The 16,725-nt window shown below is 37.9% G+C and overlaps 1 protein-coding gene across 11 annotated transcripts in view; it reads right to left on the reverse strand.

Annotated features, from left to right (window-relative positions):
- DOCK10 (dedicator of cytokinesis 10) overlaps window positions 1-16,725 on the reverse strand; it is a 211,883-nt gene that overhangs the window by 123,847 nt on the left and 71,311 nt on the right. Inside the window, exon 1 of one of the 11 annotated variants that reach the window (XM_059703347.1) lies at window positions 11,581-11,834. The exons of 9 other annotated variants lie outside the window; for them this stretch is intronic. In XM_059703347.1, coding sequence (XP_059559330.1) covers window positions 11,581-11,685 — 105 coding nt within the window. In that variant the 5' untranslated portion in view covers window positions 11,686-11,834. Of the gene's footprint in view, window positions 1-11,580; window positions 11,835-16,725 lie in introns of those variants that run through there. One more of the 11 variants, XM_059703349.1, reaches the window with a different exon arrangement.

Below are 16,725 nucleotides of genomic sequence, written 5' to 3' on the forward strand. Positions count from 1 at the left end.
CACCCACCAGTACTGTTATTATGCAGCAGGGTTGGTGTTGCACCACAGGGGTAACAGGCACTATTCTTCCTATACAGTATTAAGGGATTTGTTTGTTCCACTTCCCCAAATCCACAGCTCTCCTCCAATTCAACTTCACAGCAGAAGAATGGGATCCTGTCACCAAAACAAATGCTCCCTTCCCTTCTACTTATTCCTCACTTCTCATGGATTGCCAACACAATGTCTAAGTCCTAGAGTTGGTCAACCTGCCATCTTCGTAACAGCCAGTACTGCCAAGAGACCTTTAATTGGTTTGGAGTAGTCGCTGGTCTATGCCTTAGCTAAAGATTCCAATTGCAAGAACATAGTGTCCATTACAAAGATCTGAATTGCTTTCATAATTGTAATTAAATATCAAATGGGTGAAATGACGCTGAGGACTAAGCATTTGAAGTATGTAACACTGAACAATTACATGATTAAATCATCAACCTAGACCTGTTTCCAGAATAGAAATACGATCTAACTAAAAAAATAAGCTGGACTATGGAGCTCTGATGTAGAAAAGTCCAAAATGAAAGGAAGAGTGTGATTATTCTGTATTGAGATGCAACTGAGAGTGTAGCATGCACTCTAGAATGAATGTTATGGGGTAATATCTGTATGTCTTAGAACTGTACCACATCCACAGTGCTCATCACATAAGTGCCAAGTTTTAAATTTGCACTAGCCATGGGTTTAAAGCACTTCTATTGTAAATTTAATGTGTACAAAGAGCAAAGAGTAGGCACTCAATAAATATTTGTTGAGTTAATAAGTTTATATCATTTCATGCAGGAATTCCTCTTCTGGGACTCATTTTTTTAAAAAAACCCAATCACATATATAATCAAAATTTATACAAAATTGTCTTTGCAACATTATCTTTGTAACAAGATGGGAAAAATATATTCACCTTAATCCAAGATAGATAAGAAAGGCAGGCAGGCTGGTAGGCACTATATCCAAAAAGTGAAGACACCATAACTGCTGCTCAAAAATGTGTGGTTTATATTTTTCAAAGAATTGTGTGTCATGGAGAGAGACTTAGTGCTACAATGGGCTCTGGGAAGGGCATTGAAAATAGGGTAGGGGTTGGATTAAAGCAATAAATAATTTCATAGTACATGCAATGGTTCCTCCTTGTAACTCTTCACCCTTCATTACAGTTCATTGACCCACAAAATTTTTATGAGTGGCTCTTGTGGAAAAAACATGAAAAGGTTGGGGTTCTTGATCGAGGTGGCAAGCATTGCTACAAAAGAAAAGATAACAAGAGGGCACTACCTCAGAAGGTAAGAAGGTCAAGTTCATCTTGACACTGTTTTTCTAGATTCACACATATTGTGACATTAGAGTTTGAATCTGGAATACCTAGATCTATAAGGGGTAGAATGAAGGACATAGTCAGATAAATGGGAAACAATAAATTATCAAGGATAAGGAATGGTTAGGAAATTATGGTACATCCTTTCTAAGAAATAATACATGACCATTAAAACTGAGTTTTTGAAGTTTGTAATAACAAGCAAAATTGCTTATGTATTATTGTTAAGTAAAAGTGGAAATAAATATTGGGAATAACTGTGCAAGATTTTAAAAACTTAAAGAAAAAAGATTAGAGGTATAGATCCAAATATTATCAGTTATTATATTCCGATGGGATGAGGACATTTAGGATTTTGCTAATTTGAATTTTCACATTTTCTAAAATGAACATGGATTGCTTTCATCATGGTAAAAAAAATGAACTTTGTCTTTCAAGTTATCATGCCTCCATGGAAACACTGGGGAATCATTGAATCATTGTAAAATTGTTTACCCTTTGCAAATCCACCAGAGAGGGAACCTAGAAAATCCCAGTGGGGACTTTACATAGAAGTTCAACCACTAATATCGTCAAGTAATTTTTAAAAAAAGATCCATAAACACCAGGGGAAGGAGACTGGGGAAAAATTACAGATTATGTATGTGCACTAGAAACTAATGTCAGCAAAAAGGGGAAGAACAATTAAAAATGTATTTACTAAAGTATTTTGAGCTCTGTAGGGTACCATAACAATCTGGTAAATCACTTAAACACTTCTGTGTACCAGTCACTGTCACAGGGGATTCCAAGTCAGAATCTGTATTTGGAAGTTAGGGTCTTTTACCTACCAGCTGCATAATTTAGACAAGCCATTTAAATTGGACTTAGGTTGAGTCCAATGAGTCAAGGGTCAATTTGCTGCTTATGGTAGTGCTGTTATAAGGATTAAGGAGATGGAGTATGTGAACCATCAAATACATGCCAGACAAATATAGATTTGCCTTTATTTGAAAATAATTGAAAGCACCTCACATGTTTTACCCCAAAGCATACATCAAAACTAAGTCAAAATTAAACAGCCAATTGAACTAATTATACTAAATTCTTTATGTACTAAGAATTATGCTCCATGCGTATATAGTTTTCATCTAAATTTCATTTAAACAAACAAATTTTATTAACTAATGATTCTGTGGAGGCAAGATGATAACAAAAGGAAAAGCACTGAAATTAAAAAAATCCTACAGAATAAAAGTCTAATATGCTAAGTATCCGATTATTTGACCAGTTGCTATAACATGCAATGACTACCAGGGGGGCAGATACTTCAACCGGTAGGTTAGCTTGCTACTGGGGTCCAGCGATCAGGACTGGGTGAGATGGGCCCGGTGAGACGGGACAAACACGCTCTGGAGCCCTGCCATGATCCCTCCCCAGCCTCTAAAATATTTATTCTAATTAATTTCCTTTCAATGTGCATGAATCTGTACACTGGGCCTCTAGTAAAAGATAAAAGGTCAGTGGCTCCTCCATGGATCTCCTGAATCAGGTTGGGGCTGCTCTGTCCCCCACAGGTAGAAAGAAGAAAGTGATTTTGAAATTCTACTTTTTTTTTTTCCCTTGAGGAACAGCCTAGAAATATTTTTAAGTATTTACACCTCTAGATTAAAAAAAAAAAGGATTAAATTTAGCATTGGTTTAATATTAAATTTATTAGTTGTGAAAATGTAAGCATCTAGATAACAGTCAAGTTGTAGATCCTTAGAATTTGTTTCTGTAGCTCTTACCCACACATACGGAGGTCAAGCTTGTTAGGACAGGTTAACAGGATCACTAAGGACTAATCAGGGAAATGGTTTGATGTGCTAAGGAATGCAAATCCCTTGTATTTGGGGCCCATATGTCTGTGTTCTAAATTTGAAGTGTAATTAGGGAGCAAGGTCATTTTAATTTGTTAATCTGAACTAGTTGCTCTCCTTTTCAGAAAACCTGATCTTTCAAGAAACATTTATTATGAAAGATATTTTTTTCCTATTTTTGAGAAGTTTTATGTTTTTCTTCAATATGCAATGTATCCTGTGATGTCAATTTGGACTTCCTTAATCACCCTTGCCATTTTTGGATATCTGAAACTTTATTCTAATTTGAGCATCATAACAGAATTAATCCTGTATCTGAAATGCTTTCTTCATCTTACAAAATTTAGCATCCTGGCTAATGACTCAGAAAAACAAACCAATAAAATTAATTACCATAGGACCAATATAGTAGGCTCTACCATGTGAATTCTTTAAATGTCCTCTTGACATCTGGGCACACAGACAAGCAAATAGCTAAGAATAGGGATCTAGGGGTGGGGGGGTCTTTAGAGAGAGACCCTAAAAAGAATTCCAATCTTGAGATCTCTAAAACATATTCGAAACAACACAGCTGGTAACGAATTTCTCCATTATCAAGATAACTAATTAATTTTCTTAGAGGAAATAAAAGATCTAAATGACACATGGATTTTTTAGACCTTAATTTAATCCAGGCCCCTTTGGCCTTAATGCAGTTGAAACGGAACCAACTTCCACACTATATGTGCTTAAAACAAATGAGAAAATTGGAGAGAGACCATGCAGCTGGATTCACGGGCACAGCTGTCAGCCTGTGGTCGTGTGACAGATTCAGTTCAGCCTTTCATCAAAGGGAGTTCCACTGGACAACTTCTCAAATGTTGGCGCTTCAGAAAACAAGACTAGCTTTTCTTACCAAAAAGGAAATGATTAAGTAAAGAATAAGCCATCTTATGTTGACCCTGTAACCTTCTCTCTTTTTTGACCAACTGAGTTTCGTGAGAATGGAAAAACACTAGCTAAATCAAAGTTAGGAATTCCACAGCTGGGACAGCTCAGATTAAGCCGAATTTGGACATGGTTCCCTTAGTAACAACAACAAAAAAAGGACACAGGTCTCAGAAGAAATCAACCAGTAGTGGAGAAATCAACCAGTAGTTGATTTCTTAGTCCATTTCAGTAAAATAAACCCAGTTAAACTTGGTAAATTATAAATCTCTTTGCAAATATATAAAAAAAGATTAATCATCATACTCAACATAAACATGGTAGATAGAAAAATCAGAATAGTCTATTTTGTTAACCCTCAATTTTATTAGGAAAACCAAGGTGACCAACAAGCTTATAGCATCTATAATAAAAGACATACTTTCAAGTTGAATTCAGACCTTTGGAATCTTTTTTTTTTTTAAGGAAATCTGACCATGTATATCTTTGAAGAGCACATCAATATTCATGTGTTACATTATTGTAAATTATAATAAAAAGCAAGTAAAAATGGCTACTTTTTCATCTAATACCAGTACTTATAAAGAACTAGAAAATTCAAGAATATCCAAATCAAGTTGTATGTCTCATTTAGTTTTCTAGAAACACTTGAAAGATAATAGATATCATTTAAAATACATCACAACCCAATTACAAGTCTGCCTGACACCAGGGAAATTAATGCCTTGGAGCAAACTGCTGGGAATTTTAGATTAATTTGTATTAAGGCTCTGATGAAAGCTGTCACCGGCACAAACTCTGATACTATTTTAGCATCAATAGTCACACAAATAAACTTTCACTAACAGGTGAAGTGTGAGGGGAGTGTTATGTATATATACAAAAACATACATATCACATACATGAATGTAAACAGGTATGTCAGGAACAGGTACCTATGTTTTCAATAAATCTTCCCCTAGTGAGAGTCAGCTCATTCTTTTATTTCCTTTCTTACTTTTGGCTGCTTGAAACTGAATATGTATAGTGGACTTTTGGCCTATTTAACATCTGTCCTGTATGTATGCATGTATGTATGTATGTATTTATGTATGCATGTATATATTTACTACTAGCATTTACTTTCCTTCTGGTGACTTTATTCTCTCCCTATTCCCATAAGGAGCAGTCTTGCAACATCTGATAATGAAAAGCGTCCTGCTTTTCTGTGGACAAGGGCATGCGACCCCAGTGAGGCCCATTCAACACTTCCCTCTAGAACACTGGATCTTGAGTGGAGAGATACCAAAACACCACATGATTGTCCATTAGTCCCTAACACCAAGACCACCCGTTTCCACTGCCCTAAGATGTTTCACGTCCATCCCTATTCTTTCCCAGCCTGTCTCTCCAACCTTCCCTCTGTTCTCTTATCTGGACTGTGCTTATTTACCTGAGTGGGTTTCTTCTGCTTGCAACTAAAGAAATCTAAGAAAATATAATACAAGGAACAGCACCTATAATATGGGACTATTATCTCCTCAACTTGTCTTTATTTGGATTTGAATGGTCTTAAAGGAGAACCTCTCGTAGCCAATGACTCCTTCAAGTTCAGGAATTTAGGTTCAGTAAACTCATGTATTGCTAATGAATTACAATGTCATCTCATTCTATAAAACATACATCAGGCATCACACATCCTGGGTACGAGGGACTTAAGTACCTGCTTGGTTTCCTAAGGTGGTAAACTCAGCGCAGCCCTATCTCTAATGTACCACTAAGCCTAACTTATCCCTCTCCTATGATACCAGAATAATTGGGGGGCAAAAAAGGCTATTTCCATATTTACTTTCAGTGCTGACATTCCGCATACTACAATTTTCTCTCCCAGGAGGTGCCAGGTTGTATTGGAAGTACTGGCAGCCCCTTAGAGTATATGATCAACCAGGCATCTCTAAGCCATTGCTGGCCCCAAATCCTTTTCCTTTATTGTGCCATTTTCATTGTAAGAGTCACATTCGCTATTTTTGTTACATTAAAATACACTCATCTTTTAAGTATGTTTGCTTGTGGAAGTAACATAATTACACAAAATACTTTCATACTAATAGTAATAATGAAAACTGTCATTTTTCTGATTTACCTCATATATGCTAATAATAATTATTATTTTTCTACAACTACTATCATGATCAAATGGCAAGGACCATGATAAGTATTTAAGACTTTCTCATATCATATCAAGCCCAGAAAAGATCATCATTGCTTTATTTTACAGATGAAGAGACTTGGATACTGAGGACTTGCTGAGCAAGTTGATGGAAGAACTGATATTTCAACCCAGCTCAGCAGGAAGCCTGTGGTCCACTCCACTCCTCCACTCCACTCCACCAGCAAAGGTCATGTCCTTTCAGGAATAGACAACATCAAAGCTTCTTTTTTTTTTTTCCTGAGTGAAGGTGCTGAAACAGAGCGGTAGTTTTGAGGACTATTCCTGTTTCCTTTGTGAGTTCTACAGGGAAGGACATGAAAAATCTAGGGGCTGGTATGAGGTCCCTGGTCACTTCAGGGAAGGCAATGCTAAGGACAGAGAACAAAAAGTATGTATAAGAGGGTAAACACATATGTAATACCCTTTGTAATACTTTAAGCAATAAAAAAAAAAAGAGGGTAAGGGGGACCAAGAAAATGAATCAGATAGTAAATGTCAGATAACGTCTGTGGCAAAAAACCACAATGGAAATTGCCACTAATTGAGAGGGATTCTGTAAATTCAGAAAGTTTTGTACCACTGCCACAATCCGGGGCGGGGGGGGGGGGGGAGGAGTTGTTGGGATCATGATGTTACTACTTCCTATATACTATGGCATTCCCTGTTCTGACAAATGGTTGACCTCCTGCCCAGAGTGTTGTAAAGGGCACCTTCATGGAGTTAATTCTGCTCGCTATGGCAATTACCCCCCACCTTCTTCTCTCCTAGCTCATCTCTTCTTCCTCCCTTAGCAGTCACTCTTGAGGAAAGTGAATTCATTCTTGGTTAAGTTGCAGGTACCTCTCCTGAGTTCATTTGGAAAGCATCCTTTCTCTGCAGCTACCTGGCACCTGAGCTGGCTCTTCCCTCTTGCCTTACCCTGAGCCCTCTGATGGGGCCTCAACTCTTAGGCCAGATCAAGTTTCAGTTTACATTTCTCCGTTGACGTGGTTCAGGTTGAATTTGACCCCTCCCATTTACTCCTGCTTCTTTGCATTTTCCAACCTGTTCATTTGTAGCTTTCATCCCTAATTTCCACTGTTTCAAGCCTCATTCAGTCTCATTTCATTGTTTCCTGCAGCAGCCATCCCGCGACACTTTCCTGTCAGCTCACTGGCTCATTATGAAATAGCCTAAATAAGTAATTGGGAATGTTCGTATAAACAAACAGTAAAGAAAGGAAGCCCAGATGACCAGGGAGAGAGGCTTGTTCCCATTAACAAGGAAGAATAAAGGATAAAAAATAGACTTGAGCCAGGCCCGCATAGCTCAGTGGTTGAGCATCCACCCATGAACCAGGAGGTCATGTGTTCGATTCTGGTCAGGGCACATGCCCAGGTTGAGGGCTTGACCCCCAGTGGGGGTGTTCAGGAGGCAGCCAATCAATGATTCTCTCTTATCATTGATGTTTCTATTTCTCTCCCTCTCTTTTCCTCTCTGAAATCAATAAAAATATATTTAAAAAATAGACTTGAAAGATACATATAATAAAATGATGTATACGAGATATATGGTAAAGACATTCAGATCAGACCCCCTATCTATAGTTTTCAATTTTCTATTAAAGTGCCAATAGGCTATTACTAAAGAGGGAAGCAAGAATTTTCATGCATATTCCAAAATTTTGAAGTTTTTCAAGGCCTGCAGATTTAAGACCTATGAGCCAGGAAAAAAAAACAACACTTAAAAATATCAAACACAGTTGTTTAAATAAATTTTTCATCTTTTTGATTGTACAGATGATTGATAAAATAATTCAACTTAATCATGTAGTTAATCTTTCCAAATTAAGACTTGCAACATAGGAAGGAAACCATCATTCTTATGGACTTCCTGTGTACCAGAGGTCATTCTAAATTATTTGAATTTAAGCCGAAACCGGTTTGGCTCAGTGGATAAATGATTTGAATTTTTTTAAAAAAAAGTTAAAAAGAAAACCTCCAACTATAGAACACTACATATATGTCAAAATTGAAGAGAAGTTGTCCTACTTGATCTAACACATTTCATTTTCCTTGAACTTTTCTTATAATGCAGCTGCACTCTGTGATAAGTGAATTAAAGTTCCAAAGGCATTTCTTAGACAATACACTTGAAAATTGGATTCATAAGTGAAACTTCCAAAGCAATTAAAATTTACAATACAGTTTAACAAACAGCTTCAAAAGCATTTGTAGAAAACAGAATAGACAAAATTGTCAATCTAGGTCAAGAGAGTATCAAGTTTTAATTGTATACCCTTCAGGAAGTCACAAACATCTAGTTAAACATTCTAGATTACTAAGAAAGTAAACCATTTCTAAATTATCTTTTTGCAAGAAATCATTTGTAGAGTTCAAAATTCACATGATCATTATAAAAACAGATCATCTATAATAGTCATCTCCAGGAATCATTATTTATTTTTTCACTACAATGAAGGAGTACATCCAAAAATTCAAAAGAATTTATTATTTTACTCTTTAAACAAACTTTAAGCCTCATCTTCCTTTTTGGTCATTTGGTCACTTGAATTGCTTTTTCATTATCACCTATCAAGTTGTCTCTGAAGCCAGTCTAAGGATGTTGGTGTAGCCTTTAGAAAGTTTAGATGGTTGTGTTGTGGAAATTCCAAAAGGGCTTTGAGTGGGTTTTAGCTCAGCTGGGCTTAGGTGGGGGCAGAAAAAAACATGGTATTTATAAGGCAAATCCCATCAACACAGAGCAGTCTAGGGCCCTGAACACTCAGCTTGATGCAATTCAGAATTATGTCTACTCAGTAGCCCTGTCACTGAAAAAGGTTCCCAGGAGAAGGTGTCACTTCCCATTGGCTTCATTTGTTGCAGTCATTGAAAAGGCAATCTCACTATAATTATATCCCTCTTCCCTTGTCTTGAAAATATAAATATTCTACTTGGTTCTATTAACACTACCTAACACTTATAACTTTTATAGTGTTCAAATCATGGTCAGAATGCACAAGATCAACTTGAATTCCAGTAAGTAATCTTAAAATAGGGCAGGTACTGTTATGAACACTTTATGGAAGAGGAAACTGAGGCTCAGAGTGACATTAAGTAATCTGCACAAGGTCATCTAAATGGTAGGCGAGAAAGTGAGATAGAATTACCCCCTAGGGCTCCAATGACGCGTTTCACTTTCTTGGATTAACTTTTTTTTTTTTGAAGTGAAACCCACATCTCAGGATAATACTTCAGATGTATTGAGCAATCCCTTACTCTACAGAAGAGACAACCTGTGAAAGGAGATAGGCCTATCTTACGAAGACTCCAAGCAGGCAACAGCAGTAGGAAAGTCCCCAGTGCCTTCCACAGAAGAAAGCTAATCACTGGATGAATGATCTTAATTAAATGTGAATGCATTGCTACTGAATGCTGTGGAAAAACACAGCCCTTACTGGCTGCTTTTCCCATAGTGCTTAGTAGCAATACCTTCAAATTCAATTAAGATAATTCATAGAGTGATTAGCTTCATTATACGGGGAGACACCAGGGACTGTCCTGTTGCCAAACTGTATATATGGTCTGTATGAGATAGGCCTGTTCCTCTCTTGTGTGTTGTTTTTTAGTGAACACAAGAAGTAAATCTCACGGTGACATAACCCAGAGAACTTCTAAATTCCTCTGAAAGGCAATGAGGAAATTATGGTGTTTTTTCCCAGACTGGTCTAAAGGTTAAATGATCTCAAACCAAATAAGGTTTTCAAATACTTATCCTTTTTAACAGGCTAGTGGTAAACAACTGATGAAGCTCTTAGGGAGCCAGGAGAGAAGACACAACTGGGCACTCATTTCGGGCCAATGGAGACCAAGAGGTTAGGTTCAGGACCCTAAATATTCCAGTTGTGAAATGCTGCATGGAAAGACCTAGGTGTATCCCATTAGATAAAGGTCAACGGGCTCACTTGCCTGTGTTTCCTAATGAAAGACATTTAGTACTGAGATAATGACCGAGGAACCAACCAAACAACAACACAGCACCAATCCTATGAGCCGCAAGTCTGGTAAATTCTATCCACGTTATATTGCCATAATATAGATGGTGAGTATAAAGAGAACCACTGTTACTTAAGATGTAGTATTCTGGTTCCTGGTTTCAGCCTGTCAAGGGCTGACTATTCATTAGTTTGATTTTTCATTTAAATGACTATTAACAAAGAATCATTATATTATCATTTACACAATTTTTTTTAAAAGCTGCTCTGTTTCTAGATGCTTATAAGAACAAAAAGTATATTTACCCCTAGTGGCCCTCAACTGGGGACATCACTCTCCCCGCCACAGGGGACATCTGGAAATATTAGAGACCTTTTTGTCACAACTGGGGAGAGTTTGCCACTAAGCATCTAGTGGGTGGAGGCCAGGGATGTTACTAAATATCGTACAATGCAGATAGCCTGGCACAACAAAGAAATCTCAGACCCCAAATAACAGCAATGCTCAGGTGAAGCAAGCAAGCAAAGTTTGAACCCCCCCCCCATAGAATGAACATTTCTGTAGAAAGAATTCCCAATCATGTTGTTGTAGCCATTTATCATATACAGTGAGCCCTTCACATTACACGTGGTTCACTGTAGGCCTCCAATACTTAGCTGCGGATTGTTCTAACAGATAGGCATCTTGAATTCTGTAATAAATACACATTTCCGGAGCCCTCATTTTGTTTACAGACAATAAAAAGGCAGAAACATTTTAACAGTAAGCAAACCACATCTTTTTAACTTTTAAAACCTACCAATTTTCTACTCTCTTCCCTGACTCATGTAATCAAATACTTATTTACAGTTTCTTTCATCTTTTGCATTGTTCTAAGAATTCTAAAACAAATAATGAGTGGTATGTGATAAAAAACAGCAATAGTATTTTTTAAAAACACAACTATGTACAAGTGATCAACTGGGTTCTTCACTGAGGCACTGGTAGGCTTTTTAAAAAGACAATTTTCTAGTAATATTTTAACTATTTAAATCCTCTATCAATATGTTTTAAAATATTAATGGGAGTAATTCCAATATTCCAAGTAGTCTAATAGTATCTTAGCTACTTAAATTGTCTATCAATATGTTTTAAAATAATGATGATGATAAGAGGATATTTATGAGCCAAACTGAAAAATTGGTTGTGTCTAGGACTTTGCCCACAACTTTTATTAGAATACCACCCCAGAGTTAATCTTAATTTTTTTAAAGTACTGAAATAAAGCCAAAAAGCAAACACCGACATTTGGATACCTACGGAACCAAGTCTGTGGATTTCTTCTTGATTTACTCTTCTCACTGTCCGTCTCTTCTTCCAAAATTCACTGGGCTCCCGTTTGAAAACTTTTGCTCGGAAGCTCATTGTATTGCTGTCATTTGATTCGCAAAATATTTAAAAATGTCAATTTTGTCAAACCTCTTCCTTCTGAAGCTTCACCAGGCCTAACGATTCTTTCTTCTCTGATAAAAAGGGAAATGCTCATGCTACATGAACATAACTCACCCGAAAGGAAAAGAAAACCGACAAGTTACCGCTTCCTGTAAGTAACTAACTACCAGCTGTTCAGATAGGCTTCTTTGCAAGTATTCTCCTTCGTCACCTGCTTTAGAGCAAGACAACACAAGGGGACTTTGGACATCTAAGAGAATCGCTCATAGCGAAATAAACCATAAGATGTAAGTCCACCCATGGAGCCAAATCAAGATTAATTCAAAGAGCTAATTTACTGTAAGGGTCTATGTCTGCCACTTAAATGGCCATCCAAACTTTATCAGTCTGGCTAGATCCAAAGGTAAATTATAATAACATGCCTGAGGTCTGAGACATCTGTTTAAGGCAGTTGCTCATGAAAATGTAGTTAAATTAGTGGTTTTCCTAGAGGGTTGCCCAAGACAATTAGGGAACAAGAAAATATTAGAATTCTATTTATATTGTTGATCTAAATAAAGAAAATTGACTTGGACGCCTTGATTTTCTATGCCAAATGGTCACAAAGGTTCAAATAGTTAATTCCCTAATCTTTAGAGTTTTGCTTATTTTCTCTGAGGTTGTGCTAAAGGGCAACTCTTCCCTCAAACCCACCAGAATGTTCCTTCCTGTTTTATTTTTCTTCATAGCACTTGGTAGCATGCCACACAGCTGTACATTTTACTTATTATTCAAATTATGGTCTGTCTTCTACTAGACTCTATACTCCATGAAAGTGGGAGTTTCATCTGCCTCATTCACTATGTCCTTCAGTGATTAGAATAGTATATAATTAGGTTTAATGAAAAAATAAATGGGGAACTTACATTGATTGTGCTTAACAATGAATCTTGTCCCGTATGCATATTGTGTTTTGAAATATTAGTTATGATAAGAACTATATAATTTATAAATAAACATAGAATATGGGAGTATAGTCAATATTTTCCTATGAGATGCATGAGATAAATATTTGGAGACCACAGAACTAGGAAATGATTGACTAAACTTTAAAAGATTGGTTCTAAAATCCCTGATCCTCAGAAAAGGTCTCACTTAACCAGCTAGTTCCAACAACCATGCCCTTAAATAGATGTCATCGGCTTATTTAGTAAGGTTTCCCTTTATCTCAAATACATTTTTACTGATGCAGGAAATTCCCTTTCCCAATAATAACTAGATTTAGCTGAAGCACATACATATATCTCAGACTTGAGCAACTCAGACATCTCTACCTTGGCATGGGGCAAGTAAAAAGAGATGCTGATCATTACTTGTCGAACTATGGAGACTGAGGAAGCCTCTTTCAAAAGCCATAAGAAAAATAGCAAGATGCTATAAAAACACCTGGAGGGGTAAACTATATCATTAATCTGTAACTGGCTCAAGTAAGCAACCAGGAATTCCACTTTGACCCATGGTCATTCAATATGTGGGAATTCTACTGTATGTGTTTACCCTAAATAGATCTCACCCTCTAAATAACTTTCACATTTGTTCCATCAGCAAGTATATTATAGTACACACCAAGTTTTCAGATTTACTTTCTTTTTTTCATTATATGATACTAGAGGCCCGGTGCATGAATTTGTGCACCAGTGGGGTCCCTCGGCCTGGCCTGTGGGATGGGGCCAAAATCAACTTTCTGACATCCCTTGAGGGGTCCTGGATTGTGAAAGGGTGCAGGCCAGGCTGAGGGACCTGACTGGTGCACGATTGGGGCTGGGGAGGGATGTGGGAGGTTGGCCAGCTGGGGAGGGACTGTGAGAGGGCCCCAGGGTGTGTCCGGCCCATCTCTCTCAGTCCTGATTGGCTGGACTCCAGCAGCAAGCTAACCTACCAGTCTGAGCGTCTGCTCCCTGGTGGTCAGTGCACGTCATAGTGACTGGTCAACCAGTAGGCTGTCTGCCCCTTGGTGGTCAGTGCACGTCGTAGTGAGTGGTTGAGCTGCCTTAGCATATCATTAGCATATTATGCTTTGACTGGTTGAACAGCCAACTGGTCGACCTGACATTTAGCATATTAGGCTTTTATTATAGGATTTTGAGAGTCTGCCTCTGAGTCACCTAATGTCCTGGGGCGCACAGTAGCTGTAAAAAATATTTTACAATCCCTTTTGGACTGTGGATCCATTTGAGAATCTAATAAAAACTGTGGATTCACCAGAAAAGTGTAAGTATCAGAAAGTATACATGCAAGGTTAAAGGTCACAAATGTCAAAGTCCATCTGAGGACCCTCATACCCAAGGTACTGTAAATTCCTAACTCAGAGTTTTAGAAGATTAAGAAGTTTTAGAAGGAATACTATCTTATCACAAGGAATTTAAGAATCTTGAGCAACTCTTAAATGACTTCCTCTCTTTCTAATATTTGCATCTCATCTCTCCTCTATTCCTCTTTAGGCGCCACGTTTTTTTATCTGCAGCCCCTCCCACTCTGTGACTTCTGCAATATGAGAATGACTCATTTCTCCCCTGGCTTAGCTTTTGATTGCAGCCCTCTTAAAGAGAGGCATTGCCAGGCAACATATGGGGTTGTCAGATAGCCATAAATGCAAAGGAAAGGAAGATCCAGCAACATGAAGTGGTGTTCCTGGATGGCACTGTTAGACAACTCTACTGAGCTTTGCTTTCCTTGATTTCAGACCAAGCCTATTTACCCAGCATTCTGTGATACCCCACACCATTCCAACAAATTCCCTTTCTGCTTAAGTTCAGAAATATGTTGGCAATCAAAAAACCTAACTAGGACATTGGGCAAGAATGGACAATAAAGAGTAATTTCTTGTGGCTCAACCACAAGCAATCCCTGGGAAGTTCATTAGAAAAGAAATCTGATACCGATAAATGGTCAGAATTTATGAAGTTCTATACTCAAGGCATTGCTGGGCTTCATAAGAAGTATATAACACCCTTTCTAGCCTTAAGAAGCTTGTGCCCACAGAGGAGTTCTAGAATTTGAACTAGTCTGGGAAAGCTTTACAGTAAAGGTAGAACCTACGGATCGCTTTGGCTATTGGATGAGAGTGGAGTAGAGGGGAAAAGGGTAAAATATACTCTAGGGAAGGGGAATGTACACTTGATCTTAGCCAAAAGGCCGAGAAGCGATAAGGGGAAGGGGAATGTAGTGCAGAAAAGGCATAAGATAGAAACATTAAAATCATAGGATCTGCAGTCATCTTGGACCAAATCCTCGGTCCACCACTTCCTGACTGTGTGTCTTTCAGCCAATCACTCACTGTCTCTAGGAGTAAGTTCTCTCTTCTGTAATATAGGGATAGCATGGTAGCCACCTCAGAAAGTTGTGAGAATAAATGAGAAGACTGAGTGACTCTTTTAAAAATTTCATCACAATGCATGGTACATAGTAAGCAAAACTATTAGTTGTTACAAAAGCTAAGAGGCATGCCAAAACAGGATGTTTAAGGAAAAGTTGGAAGTCCAGCCCATCTAGAGCCAAGGGTTAAATAAGAGAGAAGAGATAGAAACTATTAGAAAAGAGAAGTCAGGGGCCAGTTCATGGAGGACTTTGAATGCTGAGATAATGAATGTTTCCACTGTATCCTGAAAGCCATGGGAGACCACTGGAGGATTTTTAAAATTACAATTAAATTAGTGCCATTGGAAGATGCATTTGGTAGCTATATGCAGGCTGGATTTGGGAGAATGTGATCCAGAGACAGTTGGCATTAATCCAGGTGTGAGCACAGAGTGGTGGGGGGCAGAAAACTTGGCAACAAAAACAGATTTCAGGGAGATTATACATAAAGACTTGGCAACTAAATGAAAAATGATAGCTGAAATTTACCGAGCAGATACTAGGGATGGGTGCTGGTCTAAAGTTTACAGTACCTTATTTCAACCATGCAACAACCCTGTGAGGTAGGTATTATTATTGTAATCAGCACCCCAGTTTTACAGAGGAAGTTACTTGGGACCTGAGAAGGTATGCAACTGGCCCAAAGTTCCAAATCAAGTAAGCAGCACATCTGGGATCTAAAACCGACAGTCCAGATTCACAGCCCATGCCTTTAACCAGAAGAGAGGCTCACAGATGTCAGCAGGTTTATGAGTTTGGCCATCAAGAAAATGGATAATATGACTGAGGAACACAGGAAGGTAAGAAGAAAGGACTTGCTTTCCTACTAATGCTGACTTAGAGACATATTGAGTATCAGGACAAGAAGACAGACAAATGGGCATGTCTAGCACCATTGTTATATGTGTGCCTCGAGCTCAGGAAAGAGTCAGGCCTGCAGATGTGAAGCTGAAAACCATCAAAACAGTTAAAATTGAAAGTCCAAAAACAAACAGAATTCCTGGAGAACAGAGTAGTATGGAATTGAGAATACAGTCATTTTTCTTTCTTTTACTTTTCACCTTGTTATTGAATTTATTGGAGTGGCATTGGTTAATAACATTATATAAGTTTTAGGTGTACAATTCTATAATACACCATCTGTATATTGTATTGTGTATTCATCACCCCAAGTCACATCTCCTTGAATACAGTCTTGAAGTTCTTTTACATATGACAGATGGAAGGCGGTTTATGAAATTGAGAGGCCTAGAGATAAAGGGGAAATCTACTAGGGCAGTGCAGCATCCAGATGCACTGGGGAGGGGAATTTAAGGAAGGTGGTGCATGGCATCTGGGCTGAGATCCAAGTAGGACCCAAGAATGTCCAAAAAGATTCAGTGTGAGAGATAAGCAAGGTGAAAACTAAGGACCTTGCAGTCTTGGATTCAGACAGATCTATGTTGGAATCCTCTTCAGCCATCTATTAAGTGACTTCCAGCAAGTTACTTGACCTCTGTCTGCCTGTTTCTTATATCTACAATGAAGCAATTAGTATATAACTTATGGGGCTGTTGTAAAATAATGTTAGTACCTGGCATTGAGGAAATATACATATTATGTGCATGTATATAGAAT

Source organism: Myotis daubentonii, chromosome 7, assembly GCF_963259705.1.
Source record: "Myotis daubentonii chromosome 7, mMyoDau2.1, whole genome shotgun sequence".
In the NCBI taxonomy this organism is placed as follows: Eukaryota; Metazoa; Chordata; class Mammalia; order Chiroptera; family Vespertilionidae; genus Myotis; species Myotis daubentonii.